The sequence below is a fragment of the Mercenaria mercenaria genome, chromosome 5, assembly GCF_021730395.1.
Source record: "Mercenaria mercenaria strain notata chromosome 5, MADL_Memer_1, whole genome shotgun sequence".
In the NCBI taxonomy this organism is placed as follows: Eukaryota; Metazoa; Mollusca; class Bivalvia; order Venerida; family Veneridae; genus Mercenaria; species Mercenaria mercenaria.
The window spans coordinates 69,538,136-69,563,689 of NC_069365.1; the positions used below are offsets into that span (position 1 = coordinate 69,538,136).

At 36.2% G+C, this 25,554-nt stretch overlaps 1 protein-coding gene across 1 annotated transcript; it reads right to left on the reverse strand.

Annotated features, from left to right (window-relative positions):
* Nucleotides 1-4,928: 4,928 nt before the first annotated feature.
* On the reverse strand, nucleotides 4,929-25,554 carry LOC123558506 (ATP-dependent DNA helicase Q5-like). Its single transcript, XM_053543856.1, has 13 exons — nucleotides 25,426-25,554; nucleotides 23,131-23,783; nucleotides 22,485-22,702; nucleotides 21,747-21,912; nucleotides 16,060-16,142; nucleotides 14,438-14,662; nucleotides 13,618-13,744; nucleotides 11,351-11,452; nucleotides 10,815-10,959; nucleotides 9,684-10,216; nucleotides 7,773-7,916; nucleotides 6,745-6,820; nucleotides 4,929-5,897 (listed from the first exon to the last, which is right to left on the reverse strand). Exons 1-13 carry the CDS (start codon nucleotides 25,520-25,522, stop codon nucleotides 5,812-5,814), a joined length of 2,655 nt encoding a protein of 884 aa, XP_053399831.1. The 5' UTR covers nucleotides 25,523-25,554; the 3' UTR covers nucleotides 4,929-5,811.

The window sequence follows — 25,554 nt, forward strand, 5'->3', positions numbered from 1 at the left end:
TAAAGACCTCAGGAAATCCAATTTCTAACTTGTTTCTATATTTCATAGAGAAAAACATTCTGACAAAGATTTATGATAATCAAGTAGCCAATGTGGCTGGCATGTTAACAATGATTTTCTATGATTTGACCTAATGACCTAGTTAAACACCTCAGGTAACCCAATGTCAAACTTTACCTAGATTTCATAAAGACAAACATTCTTACAAAGTTTTATGAAGATGAGATAGAAAATGTGGCTTCCAGAATGCAAACAAGGTTTTCCTATTAACTGACTTAGCTTTTACCCCAGATAACCCAGTAAAGAACTCTTTCTAGATTTTATTGCAGGTAACATTTTGACCAAGTTCCATTACAATTTGTGATCTTTAAAAACTGAAGACATGCATAACTTGAGATGAAAGAACAGGTCTGAAAATGCTTTCTATGCTTCATATCACATATCTTTGTCATAAAACTATCTTAAATCTTACAATGCTAATAGTTCATTTGTTCAACTAACATCTGATAGAACGAAGCCAAATTTTGATGTTTTACAACACATTTTTCTGAACTGTAACAACCCCCCCACCCCATCCCACGAGACCTAATCTCAAATCAGTTAAAAAAAAAACTAATTAACAATACTCAGTACATGTTACATAAAAAAGACGATGTCTTCTGTGCTTAACAGAATTTAAGTATAAGAACCATAGTTTAAACACTATTATCTAATCAAGTATGTACCTTGAACTGAGATACAGTGCCTCTTTTCAACCCAGGGGTAATAATTTGAACAATTTTGGTGGAGGACCACCAGGCAATGCTACATACAAAATATCAAAAGCCTAGGCCTTGCAGTTTCAGGCAAGAAAATTTTTAAAGCTTTTTCTTACATAAGTCTATGTAAAACTTGGGACCCCCGGGGCGGGGCCTTTGGCTCATGTGAGATTAAAACATAACAAAAACCTTATAAAAGGAATATTTTTTATTTATTCCAAGCAATAAAACTTAATGCAGCACCAGTAAAATAAGTGTAACACAACCTAACCAATGACCAAACAAGAGCTGTCACAGGAGACAGCGCGCTCGACTATTTTGATGCTGGATAGTGAAACTGGGCATATTTGATGAAGCTGGAGGTGTCACTGGAGTGTTTAATGACTCCAATGTGGATGAAGATATTGGATAATAGAGTCTGTATCAAAAGTATTAAGTAATAAGAGAGATAAGGATCAAGTGTATCAAAACATTAAAAAAGTATAAATCTAAGCAAAAAGGGGGCATAATTCATGAAATAGTGGTGCAAGAGTGTTGCACATTTTGTCATGTTGAATCAAATCTATTTTGTAATAACTGATATAAAGTGAAAATGCATCAAAATTAACCTTTAATTCTAAGTAAAAGGGGGCATAATTCATGAAAAATTGGAGCCAGAGTTATGGACCTTGTGTCATATGATGTTGGTGATAAGGTGGAACAACTATTTTAAGTTTGAATCAAATCCATTCAATAACTAGAGATGCTTTTGAGAAAAGCGCATGTCTCCCACAACTGCCTCTATGAAAAATGTCTAGTGTCTCTAGATGGCTTAGATGAGTGGATCCAATTAGATGGTCTGGACAAGTGGATCCAATCAGTAATTCAAGGGCCATAAATCAAAAAAGCCTGGGCGGATTTGGCTAGTTTTCGAACTTGGCTAAGGTCTTATGGCCAAACACATTTTGTTCAAGTTTGGTGAAGTTCGGATGAGAAATGTTCGACTTAGAGAGCGGACAAGTGAAAAAAGGCAGATTTTTCAGTAATTCAAGGGCCGTAACTCCAAAATGCCTGGACCAATTTGGCTAGTTATCGAACTTGGCCGAGGTATCATGGTCAAACATATTTTGTTCAAGTTTGGTGAAGATCGGATGAGAAATGTTCGACTTAGAGTGCGGACAAGAGTAAAAAGGCGGATTTTTCAATAATTCAAGGGCTGTAACTCCAAAATGCCTGGACCGATTTGGCTAGTTATTAAAACTGGCTGAGGTCTCATGGTCAAACACATTTTGTTCAAGTTTGGTGAGGATTGGATGAGAAATGTTGGAATTAGAGTGCGGACAAGAGTAAAAAGGCCGATTATTGGTAATTCAAGGGCCATAACTCCAAGACGCCTAGACCGATTTGGTTAGTTATCGAACTTGGCCAAGGTCTCATGGTCAAACACATTTTGTTCAAGTTTGGGGAAAATCGGATGAGAAATGTTCGACTTAGAGTGCGGACAAGCTTTGTGACAGACACACACACAGACTGGAGTAAATCAATATGTCTCCCACACCACTGAAGTAAAAAAGGGGGAATAATTCATGAAATACTGATGCAAGAGTTATGGCCCTTGTGTCATATGATGTGAGTGATGATGTTGAACAACTATTTTAAGTTTGAATCAAATCCATTTAGTAATAACTGAGATAGAGTGAAAGTGCATCAAAACTTTAACCTGAAATTCTAAGTAAAAGGGGGGATAATTCATTAAATATTCATACCAGAGTTATGGACCTTGTGTCATATGATGTGGGAGATAAGGTGGAACAATACTTTCAGTCTGAATCAAATCCATTTAGTAATACCCGAGATAAAGTGAAAGTGCACCAAAACTTTAACCTGTAATTCTAAGTAAAAAGGGGGAAAATTCATGAAATACTGGTGCAAGACTTATGGCCCTTGTGTCATATGATGTGACTGATGATGTTGAACAACTATTTTAAGTTTGAATCAAATCCATTTTAGTAATAACCGAGATACAGTGAAAGTACACCAAAACTTCAACCTGAAATTCTAAGTAAAAAGGGGGGATAATTCATTAAATATTGGTGCCAGAGTTATGGACTTTGTGCCATATGATGTGTATGATGATGTGGAACAACTATTTTAAGTTTGAAGTAAATCCATCAAGTAATAACAAAGATAAAGAGAAAGTGCATCAAAACTTTAACAAAAGTGCGGACACAGAAGGACGCGGACGCCGGGTCGAGTAGGATAGCTTTCTATACTACATATAGTCAAGCTAATATATTTAATTCCAAGCAAGTTTAGTTGTAGTCTCATAGTTCTTGAATCTGTAAACATCATTGACAATTAATGAAACTATGAAGCATTCATTTCCATTTCATTATCAGTGAATTTAATGGAATACAGTGTTGTAAACAACTGTCCTATCCATTTCCCTGTAACAAGATTTTGCCTCAGTAAGACAATGACATTCATGTTTTACACAAATGGTAGTAACAGGTACTTTCCAGAATATCTTGCATTAGTTTCAAATTAATCATCAAAACACTTTTGATAGGGTACTTCCCATTGTAAATTTGGACACCAAAAGGTTTTGAAATCTCAATTATAGCTCAAAATGTTCATTGCTTGTTATAAAACATTTAGGATATTTTAATTAGTATAAAAAGAAACATTTCCCCATAAAAATTTGGTAAAACATCAAAAATTTTCATTGGTGAGAATTTAACTCTGGGACTCATACATACTGGCAATAAATTAATATTATTAATGATATCTATAATAATCAAAAAGTGAAAAATGTTCCCAATACCAGTTACAGGTTTGGCAGATCAAGCAATAACTATGAAATTGTCCCCTCTGGTACACCATCAAGTTTTTGGTGTCATATTAATGGCATAAAGTAAATTTTCCACCTTAACCTATGGAAAAAGATATAGCACTTACAAAAATCATTACTTGGCATTAAACTGCAAAATCCAAGCGAAATATCAACAAAAATATTAAACTAATATTTATGTTCCAAGTTTATGTTGAAATTGAGTTTATTCAGAGCAATTTTGCACAAAAAATGTAAGTCATCATATTAAATATGATCATTTTAAAATGACTTTTTCTTACATGTTTCAGTGGATTATTGAAGTATCAAGAGTGAAATACCATCATATCATGTGTTTTCACATAGAAAAACATCAATAAAATGTGTAAAAGAACACTGAAAAAGACATGAAATAAACAAAAAAAATTATTTCTCAGGTAAGATCAAAATTCTTTTTCACTCAGGAACACCAGATTTTAAATTTTCACTCATGGCTATGGCATTGGAAACAATACTGCATCTGATGTATATCTGTAACCCGGAAAAGAAAAAAATTCAATCTTGCACTGAAATGACCAAATATCCTCTTTACACCGAGTGTGTTCTTGCAGTCACATGAGGCTTACATGTGAATAAAGCATAAAAAAGAAAGTAATCTTATGTACATGTCTTATGATAGAGAAAGTTTAAATATTACCCTGTTACCTAGCTGTAAAAACAAAACCAATGTGACATATCAAGTGTCTCTCCAGTCCTGTATTTGATCAAAGCCACAACAATGGATAAAATTCCATATTAAAAAAAAAATCTTTTCCCCTCCAAATATCTAATAAATTCCAAATTCAAGCCCCAGTAAAATTTAAGTGTAAAATTTTGTATTAACATATAAATTTTTATAGTTACAGTACTTAAATTTATTTCATTTTCTAGTTCTTTATCACATCCATTAAAACAGGTCCCTATCATCTCAGAAAAAAAACAAAAGTTCAATTTCAGTCCTGGCCACATTAGATGGAGCAACATAATTTTTTCCAATTTCACAAACTCTTAATATTTAGAAGTTCCATCAAAACTTCAAAAAATGTAAAAACCACATTCAATCATTTCAAACTTTCATATTTAATCTTGCAATCAAGATAAATTTTCAAACAAGCAAATTCAAAGAATTTATATCCCCCACTGAATAGATTGTTTTGTGAATGAGGGGACTACATTTTGAAAGATATAACAATTAAAGGGCGATAACTCTGCAGTTACTGAAGAGATCTTGATAAAATCTGCATGTACATCACCCACCTATAGTGGTCTACATTTTTCATAACGATCCATCACTGGGTTACTTTGGTTTTTTTTTTTTGGGGGGAATTGATGAATTTCAAATAAATTAAAGGGCAATAACTGCATTTACTGAAGAGATCCTCATGAAAGATGTGCACATACCAACACCCTAGAGTGATCTATAATTGTATTAAATTTCAGGAAGATCCATCAATGGATTCCTTTGTCAAGTGGAAATTTATGGATTGTGAAACAATTAAAGGGCAGTAACTCTGAAGTTACTGAAAAGATTCTGAAGTTATGCATGCTCGATTTCTTAAAGTGACCTATATTTGTATAAAATTTCATTAAGTTCCATAAATAGTTTACTAAAAATCCCTATTTTTTTACCAATAATCAAACAGAAAAACTCTTCCTTCACTGGGTCAAAGGGGATAATACTATCTGTGAGCAAAAGGTCATGTGCTAATTAACAATTATGTGAGTTTGGTGATTCTAGCTAAAACACTTTTTGAATTATATGCATTTTCAATATCAGATGGACGGTCGCACAGACAGATGAACAGCGCCAAATTTATATCTCTCCACCTTTGGCAGGGAAAAATAATGCTGAAAACACCAATATTCACAACTTTTTAAAAGTCAAGTCACAATTGCCAAATAAAATTCCTATTTATTGTGAAATCAACAAACTCCTGTCCCCCCATGAAACAGCCATTTTGGGTTTTAAACCACTAAATCTAATGACGATACAATTACTGTATAATGTAAATGCTGTTGAAGTAATTTTCACAGACACTAGTATCAGTATTTCTTATATTAGCCATGGAAAACCTTTATCACAGATATGCCTGCTAACAGCTGCTGGCTGTTAAACACGTCCAACAACTCTAAATTCTAATAAGTCAATTTCAACAGATGACAACTGATCTCCTGTAATGCTGTCTAGAGATGTACACAGATTTGCTATATTGAGGAAATATGCTCTTCAGAGGAAATCTTCTGATGTTTCTTAAACAGGTCTTTTATCATAGCCTTTACTACTTCCTTCACTGAAATATATGTAAACATAAAATGTCAAGAAAATGGTAATACGGTGATTCAAAATTATATAGTAATCAACTTCAATCGTGGTCAAACATGTACAAAAAGACCATTATTAGGACAGCTAAAATGATCTTTGTAAGTTCTGCTGTAGATCTTAATTCACAGGTTAAAGGCATTAAGATGGCAAATGTTTAATTTGAAATTAATTCAATGGTCTTAAGAGCTAAGTGGTCTGTGTTCACGGGTGGTCTATGACTGTCTGTGTTCACAGATAGTCTATGACTGTCTGTGTTCACAGGTGGTCTATGACTGTCTGTGTTCACAGGTGGTCTATGACTGTGTTCACAGATAGTCTATGACAGTTTCTGTTCACAGGTGGTCTATGACTGTCTGTGTTCACAGGTGGTCTATGACTGTGTTCACAGATAGTCTATGACAGTTTCTGTTCACAGGTGGTCTATGACTGTCTGTGTTCACAGGTGGTCTATGACTGTCTGTGTTCACGGGTAGTCTATGACTGTCTGTGTTCACGGGTAGTCTATGACTGTCTGTGTTCACAGGTAGTCTATGACTGTCTGTGTTCACGGGTAGTCTATGACTGTCTGTGTTCACAGGTGGTCTATGACTGTTTGTGTTCACAGGTAGTCTGTGGCAGTCTGGATCTTATTTAATACAACCGGCTATTATTAAAACCTCTGCATTTACTAGATATGAAAGAAAAACTTACAACCAATAACAAAATATTCCACATGAAACAGTGGCAGAAAATAAAGAAGTATCTTGAAAAAAAAAGACAAGACAACTGACTCCTGCATTGAGGTAGGAAACATTCTTCAAAAGCTATACATGTACCTTTCTCAGGTGGTTTGTCCTTAGTTTTCTCCACAACTTTATGGGATAGCATTTTGGCAGTTTTCTTAAATAGTTCCTGAAACAAAATATTTTGACATATGTATGACTGTGTTCCTGGAAGTAGCAGATATATCTGAAGAACAATAAACAACAACAGCTGTCCGTAAGATAGCCAATGCCTGACTATTCAAATTGTTGTCCCAGAAGCAGGAATATTACGCTAAATGTAAAAATATCTATTGAGTTTCAATCCAGTATCTGCATTAGTTTTGGAAATAGTAAGTGGGGTGTAAAACTTTAACCAGGATTTTCTAAGTCCAAAAGTGGGTGCCTGGGTGAGTACAATAGCTTGGACTATTTTTTGAATAGTCAAGCTAATAAACAGAATCTGATGTAATCAAATCTCGTCACAGAAGCTCCTACCAGACCAAGAAATATCAACTCTTGAAAGGGAGCACTATTCACAACAAACTGTTGATTAAACAATCAAATGAAGCTATACAAAGTGCATAATACCAGAAAATAAATAGAATACACGTATCACAACAACTCAGGTCTATCAAATATTTTTCAATCTGACTGTATATTTGTCAAGTCTCCAGCTGACTTGCAAGTAATACATTTTGAATTTTCATATACACTTTCATGCTCAACATACTCATTATTTCATTTGTTAATTATCTACAAAAAAATCTTTTAGTTTAAAATTAATTTCTAACCTTTGCTTAAAATAACTCAATCTTTTCTTGCTCATTCTGCTCAAACTTTTACAATTCTGCCGCCATTTGCACATTTTTTGACTATGATCAATGCGAGGGTTGAAAGCAATACTGTCGTAAGTCCTTCTTTATTTAATAATAGTTACTACAGTATTGTGTTCAGCCTTCGATGCAGGTAACACTGACAATCCTGAGAAGCTGTTAGTTATGGCTGAGACGGTTATGTCAAAGCTATGTGACTAATACTGGTGTTTTTAAAGCAGAGGAAGTATTATAGTCCAAAAGTACTACAGTATAAGGAATATTTACTTTTGACGCTATTTGTCCGCCTTTAAAATGTGGTGTAAGGTACTTTACAACCACATCAGCACATTCCTTCAGTTTGGTTGCTGAGGCATCACCTCTAGATGATGGCTTCTTCTCAACTTTTCTGTGCTTAGAATGTCTATCATCCTGTAAGACAATAACTTTACAATAAAGGAGGTCATGAAAAATTGATGTCTAAACCATGCTACAGGCTGAAAACTTTAGGTATCATACATTATTGCACAATTTAAAATGACAATACCTTCATTGCTTACAACAATACAAGGCAGTCTGAAAGACAGCTAAATCCCCTGCCACAGTTATGGATAGTGAAAGGGTAAACCTTTGACCTTGAGCTGTGACCTTGACCTTCAACTGACATGATTGACTCATGAATTCTGCATATCATCTTGATGAGGTGATCATTTGACCTAAGTTTCATGAAAATCCTTCAAGGGGTTTAGGAGATACAGAGATCAAACCTTTGACCTAGTATTGTGATCTTGACCTTGAGTTGACATAGCTGAATCAGGAGTTCTTGATGAGGTGATCATATGACCCAAGTTTGATGAAAATCCTTCAAGGAGTTTGGTATATACAGAGTGGACAAAATGGAAGGCTCAAACCTTTGATCCTAAGTTGTGACCTTGACCTTGAGCCAGCATAGCTGACTCATAAGTTCTGTACATCGTCTTGATGAGGTAATCATTTGACCCAAGTTTCATGAAAATCCTTCAAAGGGTTCAGGAGATATGGAGCGGACACGAAAGTGTTACAGACAGACAGAAGGACAGAGACCGTTCCTATACCCACCCACCACTTGTGGCGGGGGATTAATTAAGAAAAGTCTTTTGGGCAGTACTTTTCAATCCTGAAGGCTTTCAGAACAAGCAGGCAAAGATGGCCCTAGACAGCCCATCTGGATTTCACAGTTGGCTTCAGCAATTTAGGTAGAGGGTGAACTAAGGAACATTTTAAAATCAAGCTAACAGTTCCTGACAAGATTCTCAAAGTTTCCACTACAGCCAACTTAGAAAAATGTGCCCCGCTTCCTTGTGGCAAGCTTTTTTTATCATAGTGGAATGATATGAATGAATTTCCTTAAGGTATATTTCTGTGATTTTTTTTTCTAAATCAGGCCAGCAGTTTCTAAGAACAGCCACATAGAGAAAACTAGCCCCACATGCTGACAGGCATGTCCTTTTTAACAAATCAACATAGACTTGAAAAAAAACTGGTAGAGAGTAATCCAAAGAACATTTTTGTGAAATCATTTTAAAATGGGACTAACGGTTTCATTGGAGTATTCCTGCTACAAAAGCCTAATTTCTCAAACTCTAAAAAGAACATCATAGAATATACAATGTATTGTGGAATCATTTAATTTCAGGGGCAAAAATTTTGTGGATTCTGCCAAATGCCTATTTCATAGGGCGAAAAATTAACAATTTGGAATTTCATATTTTTTTTAATTTAATTCGCTTAACTATTGCAACCTAAAAATCCATAAAAATTAGTCCCCACTGAATATGAGCCATGCTATGAGAAAACCAACATAATGCATTTGCAACCAGCATGGATCCAGGCCAGCCTGCACATCCGCGCAGTCTGGCCAGGATCCATGTTGTTCGCTAACAGTTTCTCTAATTGCAATAGGCTTTAAAAGCAAACAGCATGGATCCTGACCAGACTGCGCGGATGCCCAGGCTGGTCTGGATCCATGCTGGTCGCAAATGTGCTATGTTTGGTTTTCTCATGGCGCGGCTCATATAATGATTTGAAAGTATTTCATGACTATGTACATGCACTTTCCAAAGTCCACTATGATATTCGTTGAGACTTGTTTTAAAAGGCAAAAACTGAAATCAAACTAAACTGGAAGTGTACTACACTTAGTGAAATTTCTTCATTTACCTTTGAATCATGTGGTCTTTTCACTCCATGACTGTGATTTAATGCACCATCAATTTTAAAAGAACTTTCCTCTGTGTTATCTTTCATTAAATTCCCGTTTTCCTCCCCTAGCTCTTGTTTCAACGAATCACCTCTTTCAAAGAAATACACTATTTTAGGTCTAACTGGTTTTTCTTCAATCTTCACAGCTGTTGCATCAGCAGTTTTTGTATCCTTTTCTTCTTTACTTTCCACATTTTCATTTGATTCACTAGTCTTATCTTTATCACCATCATACAAACTTGCTGTCACTTCAGTATCACCAACAGCTTCTAATACACTTTCTCCATTTAGTTTTTTATCACAGCTCTTTCCATTGTCATTGGAATGACTAGATATGTCTTTATCACCACCAGTGTCTGAGGGACTAGCATCTGAAGTGGAGGACCATTTAGGAACTAGGGAGGTATGGAGGTCTTTCAGGGCTGTGAATTTCTTGATTTCAGACACCGATCTCATCACAGATGCTTTGTAGATATTATGTAATCTGTTAGCTGAAATATTAACAATGTAGGTAACTTTATGGAGCAAGCTGAATTTTTGACCAGCATAAACACAGTTCAGGAAAGTTTAAAGCAAACATTGTTACTGAAGATGTAATAAAATTTTAAAATGTGATACAAGGTAATGATATAATGTTAAGGCAGTAATGCAACTGGTAGAAAGGTCAGAACTGCTACAGCTTGGTGCTGTCCCTGTGCCCATCCAGGTTTGAGGTTTGATTCCCAACTTAAGCTAAAACATTTTGTATTGTTTTGGTGTGTCAAGAATCCATACACATTTTTCACAAACCAGCCACTACATTATATGTATTGTTTTTTTTTTATAATTTTACTTGCAAATAACTTGGATCTTTTTAAAAAAATTGATATTTGTGTATTTTTTCCCAACATTTGACTTACTGGTTTACATTTTCTTTCTGTTTTACTATTAATGATATGAATTACATTCATCACCTCTAAATCATCATTTCTTAATCTGAATGATTTTTTCAAAACAATCATTTTGCAACTGGTAAATGTATAATCTATTCTACCACCGCCATAAACACTAAACATACAGTATATCTCTATTTTACCCTTAATATTTTACCTTTGAATACTTCATACTCTAGATCTATAGCACAACACCTTGGCACAAAATCTTTTGCAGCCATTTTAGTAGGAATGTCTTTGTAATACTGCACATAGTTATCTAATAATGCTTTCTCCAGAAGTGCCATACAATGTTCCCTTTGCTGAAACAGTATGACATTGTAATCATGACATTATAATCATGATATTGTACTGATAGGGAAAGTTGTCAGATATTTGTGGAGAACATGTCAGTATTTGTACAGAGTTATATTAACTAACTGCTAAGTGTATTTATTGTACAGAGATTGCACTTTAGAGATTTTCAGAAATTCAGGGTCAAATGTTACAAAACTGAGTTTGGACAACATAATTTTATATAACTTCAAATCATTAAAAAAAAAGAGGATTGGTTTAAAGTTACAACAATGTATTAAGTTCAGAATTTAAATAAAGAATTGTATTCATTTATGTTCAACTTTAATAAATAAATGACTTAAAGTTGTGAACATTTACAATCAAACTTAAAGTTATATCTAACAAAGTGTCACTTACAGCTACAGTAAGTTTTGGAATCCTTTGACTAGCAGCATCTCTCAGTGGACAGTCTTCACTTGGCGGTATAAAAGTGTCCTCTGGTCTACTCGTCTCCACGTCCTGAAACAGATAAAATATTGTTATTTGCTACAAAAATATTATAACAAACATGAAAATTTAATTAAGCTGCGTCCATATTTTTTAAAACCATCTAAAGAATTTTGTCACAAATGACTTGCAAGATTTCTACATATAGGCCTCATTATGATCATTCAAGCCCTTGGATTATTCACCAATATACTAGTATATGTATATATATCATTTTGCAGGTCTGGAAAATTTCCTGGTGGTCCAATACATTCCTTTGCATGTGTTGTGTATATGATGTGTGTTGAGGAGGGTGGGTACAAGGGAGAAGTTAGTTGGATAATGGGGAAGGAGGAAATGGGGGAATGATAAAACTGGTGACAGGATGGCAGATGACTGGATTCTAACAGACAATATAAACATAAGAAATTAACACAAAATGCTTTTTGGGTGGATGGTTAGGGTGGAGTGAGCGGTAGACAGATGGATGGACACATTGATGTATGAACAGCATTTCTATATTCCCCCTTCAACTTCATAGCAGGGAATAACAAAATATACTCAAGACAGACAAAAGAAACAGAAGTGTGAAATCTAAAATTTATAAAACAAGAGGACCATGATGGTCCTGAATCGCTCACCTGTCTCCACATCACCCAATTTTCATGAAGATCCATTGATAAATATGGCTTCTAGAGAGGTCACAAGGTTTTTCTATTATTTGGCCTAATGACCTAGTTTTTGAAGGCACATGACCCAGTTTTGAACTTGACCTAGATATTATCTAGGTGAACATTCTCACCAATTTTCATGAAGATCTCATGAAGAGTATGGCCTCAAGAGAGGTAACAAGGTTTTTCTATTTTTATACCTGCTGACCTTGTTTTAACCACACGTGACCCAGTTTCAAACTTTATCTAGGTATCATCAAGGTGAACATTCAGACAAATGTTCATGAAGATCCATTGAAAAATATGGCCTCTAGAGTGGTCAAAAGGTTTTTCTATTTTTAGACCTACTGACATAGTTTTTGACTGCAGTTGACCCAGTTTCGAACTTGACCTAGATATCATCAAGATAAATATTCAGACCAACTTTCATACAGATCCCATGAAAAATATGGCCTCTAGAGAGGTCACAAGGTTTTTTTATTATTTGACCTACTGACCTAGTTTTTGATGGCATGTGACCCAGTTTCAAAATTGATCTAGATATCATCAAGGTGAACATTCTGACCAATTTTCATGAAGATCCATTAAAAAGTATGGCCTCTAGAGAGGTCACAAGGTTTTTCTATTTTTAGATCTACTGACCTAGTTTTTGACCACAGTTGACCCAGTTTCGAACTTGACCTAGATATCATCAAGATGAACATTTAGGCCAACTTTCATACAGATCCCGTGAAAAATATGGCCTCTAGAGAGGTCACAAGGTTTTTCTATTATTTGACCTACTGACCTAGTTTTTGAAGGCACGTGACCCAGTTTCAAACTTGATGTAGATATCATCAAGTTGAACATTCTGACCAATTTTCATGAAGATCCATTGAAAAGTACGGCCTCTAGAGAGGTCACAAGGTTTTTCTATTTTTAGACCTACTGACCTAGTTTTTGACCGCACGTGACCCAGTTTCAAACCTGACCTAGATATCATCAAGATAAACATTCTGACCAACTTTCATAAAGATCCCATGAAAAATGTGACCTCTAGAGTGGTCACAAGCAAAAGTTTACGGACGGACGACGGACGCCACACGATAACAAAAGCTCACCTTGTCACTTTGTGACAGGTGAGCTAAAAATGGCTAGGTATACAAAGGGCAATAATTTCATCAAAGAGAAAGCAAGAGTTATGGGACCTATTTCAATCAGTTGGCATTAAGGATGTGAAGTTTTATTTAGTTGCAATGTATAGTTACTGACATTCTTACTAACAACCATAGAGTTTTGATTGAAAAATGGCAAAAAGGGGCATAATGTCACCAAAACAATAGCAAGAGTTATGGAACCTATGCCATTCAATAAGTATTATCATGGGAAAGGCATGTATAAAGATTTATTCCGTTGTGATATGTAATTATGTACTGTCTGAAAGTCATTAACAAGGTGTTTACACAGAACTGGGATGGTATCATAATATCTCTTGGTGACTTTTGTCACGGTGAGGTAAAAGAAAGCTACAAAAGATTAATTCCTTACTCCTTTCCGTTTTTTGAATTGATTTTTAATGAAATTGGTCCTCTCTTTTCTATCTCGTCTTTCCTTAGCCGACTCAGAGTCATCATCCTCATCACTGTCATACTGGTCATCATAGTCATCTGTATCCCTGGTAACCAAATCAAATATAAACATGGTCGGAAATGTAAAATTCTAGAACAGCAATATTTTCAAAACATAACTTAAGAATGATGTCCTAGGGATCCAGTTAAACAGAGAACAGAGAAACTCCTTGTCTAATTAGTAAGGACGTGATAAAGGTGGCACACTTTAAATGGCTGCAAAATATGCTAGCTGGTGTATAAATCCTTAATCAAAATTTGTCTAAATAAGGAAAGGGTTCCTCTTTCTTAAACTGTCAGTCACAACATCATTACTTGCTGCTGTGATTACATTTTTTGTTACATTAATGTATGTTTTTTTTTCTCCTATTTTGGGAAGAAAAAAACTAAACTAACTTGAACAAAGTACATTTAGGAAAGCATTTTGCAAGCATCAAAGCAAGCATTTTGTATAATCAATACCACAGCATGGTATGTCCCTATTCAATCTTGTTTTAGTGCCTACAGTGCAATATATAGCGAAGAAAAAACAAACAACAGAATCTTCGTAACTTAGTATTTTCTCTTGAAATCACACATCACCCTGATCATAGATGTTTATCAGGTAATACGTGAAGAAAGCATCTTAACTGTCAAAACTCTCATTTGGTTATGACCAGATTTAATGAGTTTTCTCTCTGTCTAATAAGAGTTCTGTACCTTTTTTATCTCACTGATATTTAATCTGTAACAGGACCTACATTTTAGCACCTTTTCTGCCTCCACCATACATGTCTCCTGAAACATCTTCATCTACGTAGTACATGGTACCACCACCTTTAGTCTTGTTTACCGAGGCAAACAGTCCACGCTGTAGTTCGGCCAGGTTCTTCTCCACACTCCTCGGCTCCTTGCAGGCATCACATGACTTGTTACAATCTGGTTTCTCATCTCCAAAGAACTGACTTATACTCCAGTGACGACATCTTAAAGAAAATTTATAGCATTTGCATTTTTCGTTGACCAAAAATGCAAGAAAATGCTACATAGTCAAGGAAAACACTATTAGTAAAGTATGTACAAGATTGGAAACAGTTAAAATTAAAGATCTGAGGATCCTCTTGCTTATGATCAAGCTAAGATTTATTCAAGCAGAAGGAGGAGAATGAATCTCTGAAAATACCTCAGAAAGTAAGTGAGAAACTACAGATGACTGCTTAGAATAGTGTTAAAAGCCTTAAGGTAAATAATATATAGTGACAGAAGTAAGAATTTTGAATGATAAGAAAACTGAGAGCAAGACAAAACCCCTTACACTGATTTCACAGGTAAGACAAAACCTCTCCCAATGATTACACAGGTAAAATGAAACCCCTCCCAATGACTTCACAGGTCAAATAAAACCCCTCCCACTGATTTCACAGGAAAGACAAAACCTCTCCCAATGATTACACAGGTAAAATGAAACCCCTCCCAATGACTTCACAGGTCAAATAAAACCCCTCCCACTAATTTCACAGATAAGACAAAACCTCTCCCAATGATTACACAGGTAAAATAAAACCCCTCCCAATGACTTCACAGTTCAAATACCTGCCCCCCCCCCCCCCACACCCCTGATTTCACAGGTAAGACAAAACCTCTCCCAATGATTACACAGGTAAAATGAAACCCCTCCCAATGACTTCACAGGTCAAATAAAACCCCTCCCACTGATTTCACAGGAAAGACAAAACCTCTCCCAATGATTACACAGGTAAAATGAAACCCCTCCCAATGACTTCACAGGTCAAATAAAACCCCTCCCACTAATTTCACAGATAAGACAAAACCTCTCCCAATGATTACACAGGTAAAATAAAACCCCTCCCAATGACTTCACAGTTCAAATACCTGCCCCCCCCCCACACCCCTGATTTCACAGGTAAGACAAAACCTCTCCCAATGATTACACAGGTAAAATAAAACCCCTCCCAATGATTTCACAGGTCAAATAAAACCCCTCCCACTGATTTCACAGGAAAGACAAAACCTCTCCCACTGACTTCACAGGTAAAATAAAACCCCACTCACTGATTTCACAGGAAAGACAAAACCCCTCCCACTGAAATTTCGCAAGCAGACAAAGCTGGACCCCTTCCATTCTTCTACAGAATTGTTACAATTTATGGAAGGGGTATAACCCTACCTCTTCAAATTCATAGCAGAGTTTTTGTCTTCCTTGTTATTACAAAGCACAGGTTGTGTCCCCCTTGCAATTTAAACCGGAAAGGTTTTGGCAAACCATTTTTGTCTGTTTTTTTTTTTTTCAAAATCTGTAGATGGGTTTTGTACAAGATGGTTCTGACTGCTAACATTTTGTCCAGCACCTTTGAAAACTTACCTGACTTCCTCACTGTAACTGATCATATGTTCAAAGTTCTTGTTAGCAGCTTTTAATTGTAGTCTTACAGTCTCCTTGTCTTTCTGAGGTAGAAAAACAAAAACATTTTCGAATTCTTACAATATATACTTAATAAATGGCTTACCATTCAATAGTCAAGGACATTCAATATGTGATTTATCACATAATATTAGAAACAAAGTTTTACAGTCTTATATTTAATTTTTTGATGTATTAGCACAGTCAACATATCGTCATGTCAGTGCAGTAACTCAATAAGTGAAGAATATTAAGCAGAATATTCGAAAAGCACAAATAATAGTCCAGCGATTTATGAAAGAGTCATGTAATAATGTATACTTATTAAAACGTTCACTGTTCAATAGTCAAGACATTTAAGTGTTTTATTAAATGATATCGGAAAAAAATTTCAACAGTTCTTTTTTTTTTGAAATTCAGACTTAAGCCAAGCAAATCTGCACTGAATACAGACTGGTCCAGTGTTTTTAGGCCATTTTTGGGGCCAAAATTGGCCCCATTCCCCTGTAAAAAAGTATGTTTTTCCCCCTATTTCTGAAAAAAAATCCCCTCAAAAAAAGAAGATCTTTTTTTATATTACATATTCCAACCAACAAACAAAACCCTTTCTAGATGTACATGATAAAGTAAACTGTACCATTTAAAACATGAGAAAATGTGTTTTGAAAATCATTTTTTTTTTTATTGTAACATATTTATGAAAAACACTTTCACGATGATGCAATTTTTCCCCTATTTTAGAGTTACGGTGCAATTTACGCCTCCTTACAGGCCCCACCACCATTCTCCCAAAACTTAAACAAGAGGACCATGATGGTCCTGAATCGCTCACCTCTTCCCACATGATCCAGTTTTGAGTATGACATCGTTTTTTCTATCATTTGACATAGTGACCTAGTTTTTGAGCTCATGTGACCCAGTTTTGAACTTGAACTAGATATTATGAAGATATAAATTCTGACCAATTTTCATGAAGATCCACTGAAAAATATGGTCTCTAGAGAGATCACAAGGTTTTTCTATTATTTGACCAATTGACCTAGTTTTTTAAGGCACGTGACCCAGTTTCAAACTTGACCTAGATATCATCAAGGTGAACATTCTGACCAATTTTCATGAAGATCCATTCAAGGGTATGGCCTCTAGAGAGGTCACAAGGTTTTTCTATTTCAAGACCTACTGACCTAGTTTTTGATCGCAGTTGACCCAGTTTCAAACTTGACCTAGATATCATCAAGATAAACATTCAGACCAAATTTCATACAGATCCCATGAAAAATATGGCCTCTAGAGAGGTCACAACGTTTTTTCATTATTTGACCTACTGACCTACTTTTTGATGGTACGTGACCCACTTTCGAACTTGACATAGATATCATCAAGATCAACATTCTGACCAATTTTTATGGAGATCCATTCACAAGTATGGCCTCTAGAGAGGTCACAAGGTTTTTCTATTTTTAGACCTACTGACCTAGTTTTTGACCGCACATGACCCTGTTTCGAACCTGACCTAGATATCATCAAGATGAACATTCAGAACAACTTTCATGAAGATCCATTGAAAAATATGGCCTTTAGAGAGGTCACAAGGTTTTTCTATTATTTGACCTACTGACCTTGTTTTTGATGGCACGTGACCCACTTTCGAATTTGACCTAGATATCATCAAGATGAACATTCAGACCAACTTTCATACAGATCCCATGGAAAATATGGCCTCTAGAGAGGTCACAAGGTTTTTCTATTATTTGACCTACTGACCTAGTTTTTGATGGCACGGGACCCACTTTGGAACTTGACTTAGATATCATCAAGGTAAACATTCTGACCAATTTTCATGAAGATTTCATGAAATATATGGCCTCTAGAGAGGTCACAAGGTTTTTCTATTTTTAGACCTACTGACCTAGTTTTTGACCGCTCGTGACCCAGTTTCGAACTTGACCTAGATATCATCAAGATGAACATTCAGACCAACTTTCATACAGATCCCATGAAAAATATGGCCTTTAGAAAGGTCACAAGGCTTTTCTATTATTTGACCTACTGACCTAGTTTTTGAAGGCACGTGACCCAGTTTCGAACTTGACCTAGATATCATCAAGATGAACGTTCTGACCAATTTTCATGAAGATCTTGTGAAATATATGGCCTCTAGAGAGGTCACAAGGTTTTTCTATTTTTAGACCTACTGACCTAGTTTTTGAAGGCACGTGACCCAGTTTCGAACTTGACCTAGATATCATCAAGGTGAACATTCTGACCAATTTTCATGAAGATCCATTGAAAATTATGGCCTCTAGAGAGGTCACAAGGATTTTCTATTTTTAGACCTACTGACCTAGTTTTTGATGGCACGTGACCACGTTTCCAACTTGACCTATAATTTACCAAGATGAACACTCTGACCCATTTTCATAAAGATCCCATGAAAAATGTGACCTCTAGAGATGTCACAAGGAAAAGTTTACGCACACACGCACGGATGACGGACGCTGCGCGATCACAAAAGCTCACCTTGTCACTTCGTGACAGGTGAGCTAAAAAAAAGCACTGTATCATGTAACTACAGGCATTTATTGTCCAGAAAGCTGTACAATATTTATCAATAGATACGAAATATAAATTTTCATATTTTTCTTCTTCAAGTTTTGATTTTAGCCCAGCAAAATTCCGCATTGAGCTTAACTTTCGTCAACAGCGCAAATTAATACTTTGGTCAACAGCACAAACTATGAACTGGCGAATTATGTGAGACATGTAGTAACATACAGTTTCTGAATGGCTTGCTGGTCAGCCATCACAACTATTGCCAGAGACATCAGCAAATAATTTTATACGTTTTATTTTAATTTTCTGATTTTTTATTAGCTCAGTCAACATGTGATAAAAATACACTGGTCATATAGCGCAAACTATAGACCGGCCATTTATTTCAGTATATGTTAAAACAAGAGGGCCAAGATGGCCCTATATCGCTCACCTGAGTGATATTTGTATCAAAGGAACTATATCATGCAACATACGCAATTTTTTGGGGAATAGAGGTGAGTAGAATAGCTCAGAGTAGTGTACAAACAGTACAGTTCTGTTAAACACAACAGAAGTTGCATTAATCTAAAAAGGATTGAAGTAAATGTATTTTTGAAGAGTACAAGTAAACCAGGGCAGGACCTCTTTTCACCCCAGGGATATAATTTCAACAATTTCGGTAGAGGACCACTAGGCAATGCAACATACCAAATATCAAAAGCCTAGGATTTACAGTTTAAGACAACAAGGTTTTTACTTTTATTTCCTATATAAGTCTATGTAAAACTTGGGACTCCGGGGTGGGGCCTCTTTCTCCCCAGGGGCATAATATGAACAATCTTGGTAGAAGACCACAAGGCAATGCTACATACCAAACATCAAAGGCCTAGGTCTTGTGGTTTCAGCCAAAAAGATTTTTAAAGTTTTTCCCTATACAAATCTATGTAAAACTTGTGACCCCCTGGGCAGGGCCTCTTTTCACCCTTGGGGCATAATTTGAACGATCTTGCCAAATATTGAGGATGTACGTTTTGTGGTTTTGGACAAGAAGATTTTCAAAGTTTTCCCTGTATAAGTCAATGTTAACCATGTGACCTCCAGGGCGGGGCCATATTTGACCCTAGGAGGATATTTGAACAATCTTGGTAGAGGACCACTAGATGATGCTACATGCCAAATATTAAAGCCCTATGACCTGTGGTTTTTGACAAGAAGATTTTTAAAGTTCTTCCTTTTGTTTGCCATGGCAACCAGAGTTCTTTATGGAATATAATTCTTTGAACAATTTTTAAAGAAGACCTTCCAAGGAACACCCCTGTGAAGTTTCATTAAAATTGGCCTGGTGGTTTAGGAGGAGATGTTGTTTAAAGGAAAGTGTGGGCAGACGGATGCTGGACGATGAGTGATCACAACAGCTCACCCTGAGCCTTTGGCTCAGGTGATCCAAAAACATATACAAATCTATTGCTTATCAAGATGAAGGTACCTATTTGGTTTTCAAATTTGTGATAAAAACAAGAGCTGTCACAGAGACAACACACTCAACTATTTCGATGCTCGATAGGAAAACTGGGCAATCTGAGGACGCTGGAGTTGTCACCAGAGTGTTTAATGATTCCAATGGTGGATGAAGATATTGCACAATAGCTTGAGTCTGTGTCAAAAATATTTAGTAATAAGAGAGATAAAGATAAAGTGTATCAAAACACTAAATAAGTATAATTCTAAGCAAAAAGAGGGCATAATTCATAAAATTTTGGTGCAAGAGTTATGCACCTTGTGTCATATGATGTGGGTGATAATGTGGAACAACTACCTCAAGTTTGAATCAAATCCATTTAGTAATAGCGGAGATATATTGAAAATGCATCAAAATTAACCTTAAATTCTAAGTAGAAGGGGACATAATTCATGACAAATTGGTGCCAGAGTTACGCACCTTGTGTCATACGATGTGGGTGATAAGGTGGAACAACTACTTTAAGTTTGAATCAAATCCATTTAGTAACAACTGAGATAGAGTGAAAGTGAATCAAAACTTTAACCTGAAATTGTAAGTCAAAAGGAGGAATAATTCATAAAAAATTGGTGCAAGAGTTATGAACCTTGTGCCATATGATGTGGGTGATAATGTTCAACAATTGTTTTTAAGTTTGAATCAAATCCATTTAGTAATAACAGAGACAGAGTGAAAGTGAACCAAAACTTTAACCTTAAATTCTATGTAGAAAGGGGGAATAATTCATGAAAAATTTGTGCCAGAGTTATGAACCTTGTGTCATATGATGTAGGTGATGATATGGAACAATTACTTTAAGTTTGAATCAAATCCATTTAGATATAACTGAGACAGAGTGAAAGTGCACCAAAACTTTAACGTGAAATTTCAATTAAAAAGGGGGCATAATTCATGTAAAATTGGTGCAAGAGTTATGGACCTTGTGTCGTATGATGTGGGTGATGATGTGGAACAACTATTTTAAATTTGAATCAAATCCATATAGTAATAACTGAGATAGAGTGAAAGTGCACCAAAACTTTAACCTGAAATTCTAAGTGAAAAGGGGGAAGAATTCATGAAATATTAGTGTGAGAGTCATGGCCCTTATATCAGATGATGTGGTAATGATGAGAAATAACTATTTATGGTTTAAAGCAAATCCATCAAGAAATAATAGAGATAAGGAGAAAAAGAGGAAGTGTAAAAAAAACTTTAACCAAGTTGGGGACGCGGAAAGACGCCGACGCCGGGGCGAGTAGGATAGCTCTCCATATACTTTGTATAGTGGAGCTAAAAAAAAACAAAACTTTAATACATGTATCTAAAGCTAAGGATAAGACTGATGATTTATTATCCTGGCTGGGTAATGGTTACAATCAACTTAATGCTATTACAAACACAACTTGGGATTTGACTAAGCTGCATTAAGAGTGACTTGTCCTGTTGTTGATAATTACAACCTTATGCTCTTTCTTTATCCAATCTCATCACTATAAAACACAACACCTGAACAGTGGTGCTAAAATTGTTGAATCTGGCTGCAAAGAAAAATCCTCTGAAAATGATCTACAATGCAGATATTGTCCTATATAATTACTGAAATAATTCTTACCTTTTTCCATCTTTTTGCTTCATGATTAATCAAGAAGGCAACAGTATTTCTGTCCTCCCGCGAGTAATATAATCTACAGTACGACTTCTCACCATCCCTCCCAGCACGTCCAGACTCCTGATAATATCCCGCCATTGACTTGGGAACATTCCAATGAGCTACAAATCTGTAATAATAAGAATATGTTCAAGAATGTGTAATAGCTACAATATTTTTAAGGTGGTACACCCATTATGACATTCGGCAATTTCAGTATAACTGTGTACAAGCCGGGAAGTGGCATAATTGCTTACTGAGAATACATAATCGTTACAGGTCTAGTGAAGTTATACTTGGTTTTCTGATATATTCTTTTCTGTGAATACACTTTACTGAAATCTTTGTGTAGTTCCAAGTAACTGAATTGAAGGAAATGGATTTGATAAACATACAAAACAACTTCTTGCATCACCAGTACTTGGTATATGATCAGAAGATTACATGACTGTCTGTTTTCAAACTTGTTTCTGTCAACATATATGTATGTGACAGTGTATATATGCCAGCATGCAATCTACCTTTTTTTTCAATAAATGATGTAATTTTTTTTACTCAGAATACAGCATACAAGAGGCCCTAATGGGCCAACGTTGCTCACAACAGGAACTCGACCTTTTGATATTGCTTCTGACCAAGTTTGGTGAATATCCACTGAGCAGTTCATTAAAGTATTTTTTTCTTCTACTTTTCACAGTATACCTGACATTGGCTTTGTCCACACCCATGCCAAAGCTGATGGTTGCTACAATAACAGGAAATTTTCCCTGCATCCACTCTGTTTGATTTGTCTCCCTTATGCCATTCTTGAGCCCGGCATGGTACGGTCTAGCTGGTATCCCTTTTCTGGATAGGTGGTGTGACACCTCCTCACAACCATCTCTTGTTCTGGAGTAAACTATACCACAACCATAGGAATTCTGAAAACAGGTTATATTTTACTATTTGTTTTTCTATCTGTTTATATTGGTCAAATGGTAAATGTCAAATTTACAAACATTCTTTGGCAAAATTATTCCAAATGTCCTCCTGTGGAAAGTTGTCAGCTTCTTGTATAGAATTCATAATCCTAAAACAAATCTTGTTCTATTTTACCCAAATTTGTATAAATATAAAGTCAACTGCGGATACCCAATGGTAACTTATTAGATACCATATAAATTTCAATGTGTGATAAAATGTAAAAATAACCTAATAAAACATTCTTAGGTATCAGAGATGAGTGACAGCTCAGATGACCAAAGGTGTGTGATTAGACACTACATGTACATGTATTTGTTATACTAAGGATTAACTAACAAAAAAAATATGTTCTCAAGTATTAAACTTTTAACCCATTGATACTTACCCAATCCTCCCCTTCTTCCGCTACTCCTCCGAGTGCCTTGAGTGCAAACCCTTTAAGATCTTCATACACATCCCCTATAGTGTCCTTCATTTTCACATCATAGAATAAATTTGGACGGAAAACACTTTGTTTAAACTTTGCGATGGGTTCTTTCAGTCTTAACTGCTTTATGATGTCCTCTATGACCTGTTTAGGAGCCGTCGCTGTCAGCGCAATGCAAGGAATTCCTTTTAAGTATTTTGTACGAAAATAACCAAGTCTAAGATATGTTGGTCGAAAATCGTGACCCCACTGGGATACGCAATGAGCTTCGTCAATAACAAAATATTTTACTAATTTTCTTTTTGTAAGGCTCTCAGTCAGTTGTTTAAAATTGTCTGTGTCTGCCTGTTCTGGGGTAATGTACAACATTTTAGTCTTTGGTTTTTCTTTATCTAAGTCTGACAGAACTCTTTTACGTTCCTCCACTGACATTTTCGAGTTGAGCGTTTCTGACTTTACTCCAATGCTATCCAAATGTTCCAACTGGTCTTGCATCAGAGCGATAAGAGGGGAGACAACAAATGTTATACCAGGGGAGACAACTGCAGGAAGCTGGTAACACAGAGATTTACCTGCTCCTGTTGGCATACACACAAATACATCCTGTTTACCTGAAATATAAAATTTTTGGAATTAATTACTTTTCAGTAGGGTTTGGAGGCATATAAAGTTTGGATAATTATAGGTACCTACTTGCAAATTATATTGATTTTCCAATGCTCTGGTAGCTACTTAAAGATATCCAACACTCACCTTTCACTTAAAATTTTAAAATGACATGTGCAGCACATAATCGGCCCTGGATCGGCCGTCCGACCTCCCAGCTGACTCGTTTTTTGCAGGTATGGACGGTCATTCTTAAAGGGGCATAATTCTGACAAGAGTCATTCTTTCAACCTGAAAGTTGGCAAAATTGCTGAAACTTGACTAATGTACAACAATTGATTGAGACAGAATGATTTTGAAAACTCTGACATTTCTTATTGTACGAAGGCAGTAATTCGGCGGATATACCTCAGGGGTCCACTCGATTGTAGTCCATATCAATATATAGTGTTTCCCGCCAGATAAAGGCCATTTTCATGACAGATATATGCTTTATTGAGGTTGTAAAGAGGACTCAGGAATGTCTGCAGATGATTTTAAGCTACATTATATGTGCTTCAAATGTTGTGTCAAAGCTGTTTGGTAAAATGAAAGTGAAACTAGGTATTTCCTGATGTCTTCCTACGCAGTATGTTTTCATCACTTGTTTCAGTCATGTGACCTTGGTTTCACTGCATTATGGTCAACCCTATATTTTTTTGATTGCCTAAAGACAGACCTTCAAGACAAGGCCAAGGGCAGTCTCGTAAGAAGTGAAAGGCTAGAAATGCTGATTAAAACATTTGTTATTTTTACATAGAAAATAGTAGCAGAGGCATTTAATACCTTCTAACCTTTTATTGCATAATCAAAATTTTCACCATCAGTTCAATGTCGTCAATCATTAATATACCTGTAGCGGTTCTCGTACCGGGTGGCCTCAGTAGCTCAGTTGGTAGAGCGTTGGCACGGTAAGCCAAGGTCTGAGGTTCGAGTCCCGGACGAAGCTGCATATTTTTCCTGAGACTGTTACATTTGGAGGTTCTACCGAGATGTTCACCCTTGGAGCCCATGCGGGGCGAAGCAGTTTGAGTCTTTGACTGGGGTGTGCATCTGAATTCTGTTGACAGTCTGCGGCAGACATTGGCCAGGAGTGCCAATGTCTCGCAATAAGAGGGAAGGTGTGTAGCGGTTCTTGTACTGGGTGGCCTCGGTAGCTCAACTGGTAGAGCGTTGGCACGGTAAGCCGAAGGTCCGAGGTTCGAATCCCAGATGAGGCTGAACATTTTTCCTGAGACTGTTACATTTGGAGGTTCTACCGAGATGTTCACCCTTGGAGCCCATGCGGGGCGAAGCAGTTTGGCTGGGGTGTGCATCTGACTGAATTCGGTTGACAGTCCACGGCAGACATCGGCCAGGAGTGCCAAAGTCTCTGCAATTAGAGAGGTGTGTAGCGGTTCCCGTACCAGGTGGCCTCGGTAACTCAATTGGTAGAGCGTTGGCATGGTAAGCCGAAGGTCCGAGGTTCGAGTCCCGGTCGAGGTTGCACATTTTTCCCGAGACTTGTTACATACCAATAAATTTCATCCGAATTAGGCTATCCGAACATGCTAAACTTACGTAAACACCAACCCACGAGCAAACTAGATAAACAATCAGAGAAAATACCTTCAACAATTGTAAGAACAGCATTTTTCTGGACGTCTGACCTAAAGTTTTTATGCCCGAATACTTTAGAGAGCGTTGTTCCCAGTTCGAGTTCCATTTTGCCGACGATTTCTTTTAGCCAGACTGGTT

Excerpts from the sequence above, each read along its gene's own strand:
- LOC123558506 (XM_053543856.1), bottom strand. The coding sequence starts at position 25,522 with ATGGAACTCGAACTGGGAACAACGCTCTCTAAAGTATTCGGGCATAAA. Across the intron at positions 21,913-22,484 it reads GTGGACAAAGCCAATGTCAG|ATTTGTAGCTCATTGGAATG; the intron begins GTATACTGTGAA and ends TTATTATTACAG. Across the intron at positions 10,960-11,350 it reads TTCCAAAACTTACTGTAGCT|CAAAGGGAACATTGTATGGC; the intron begins GTAAGTGACACT and ends ATACTGTTTCAG.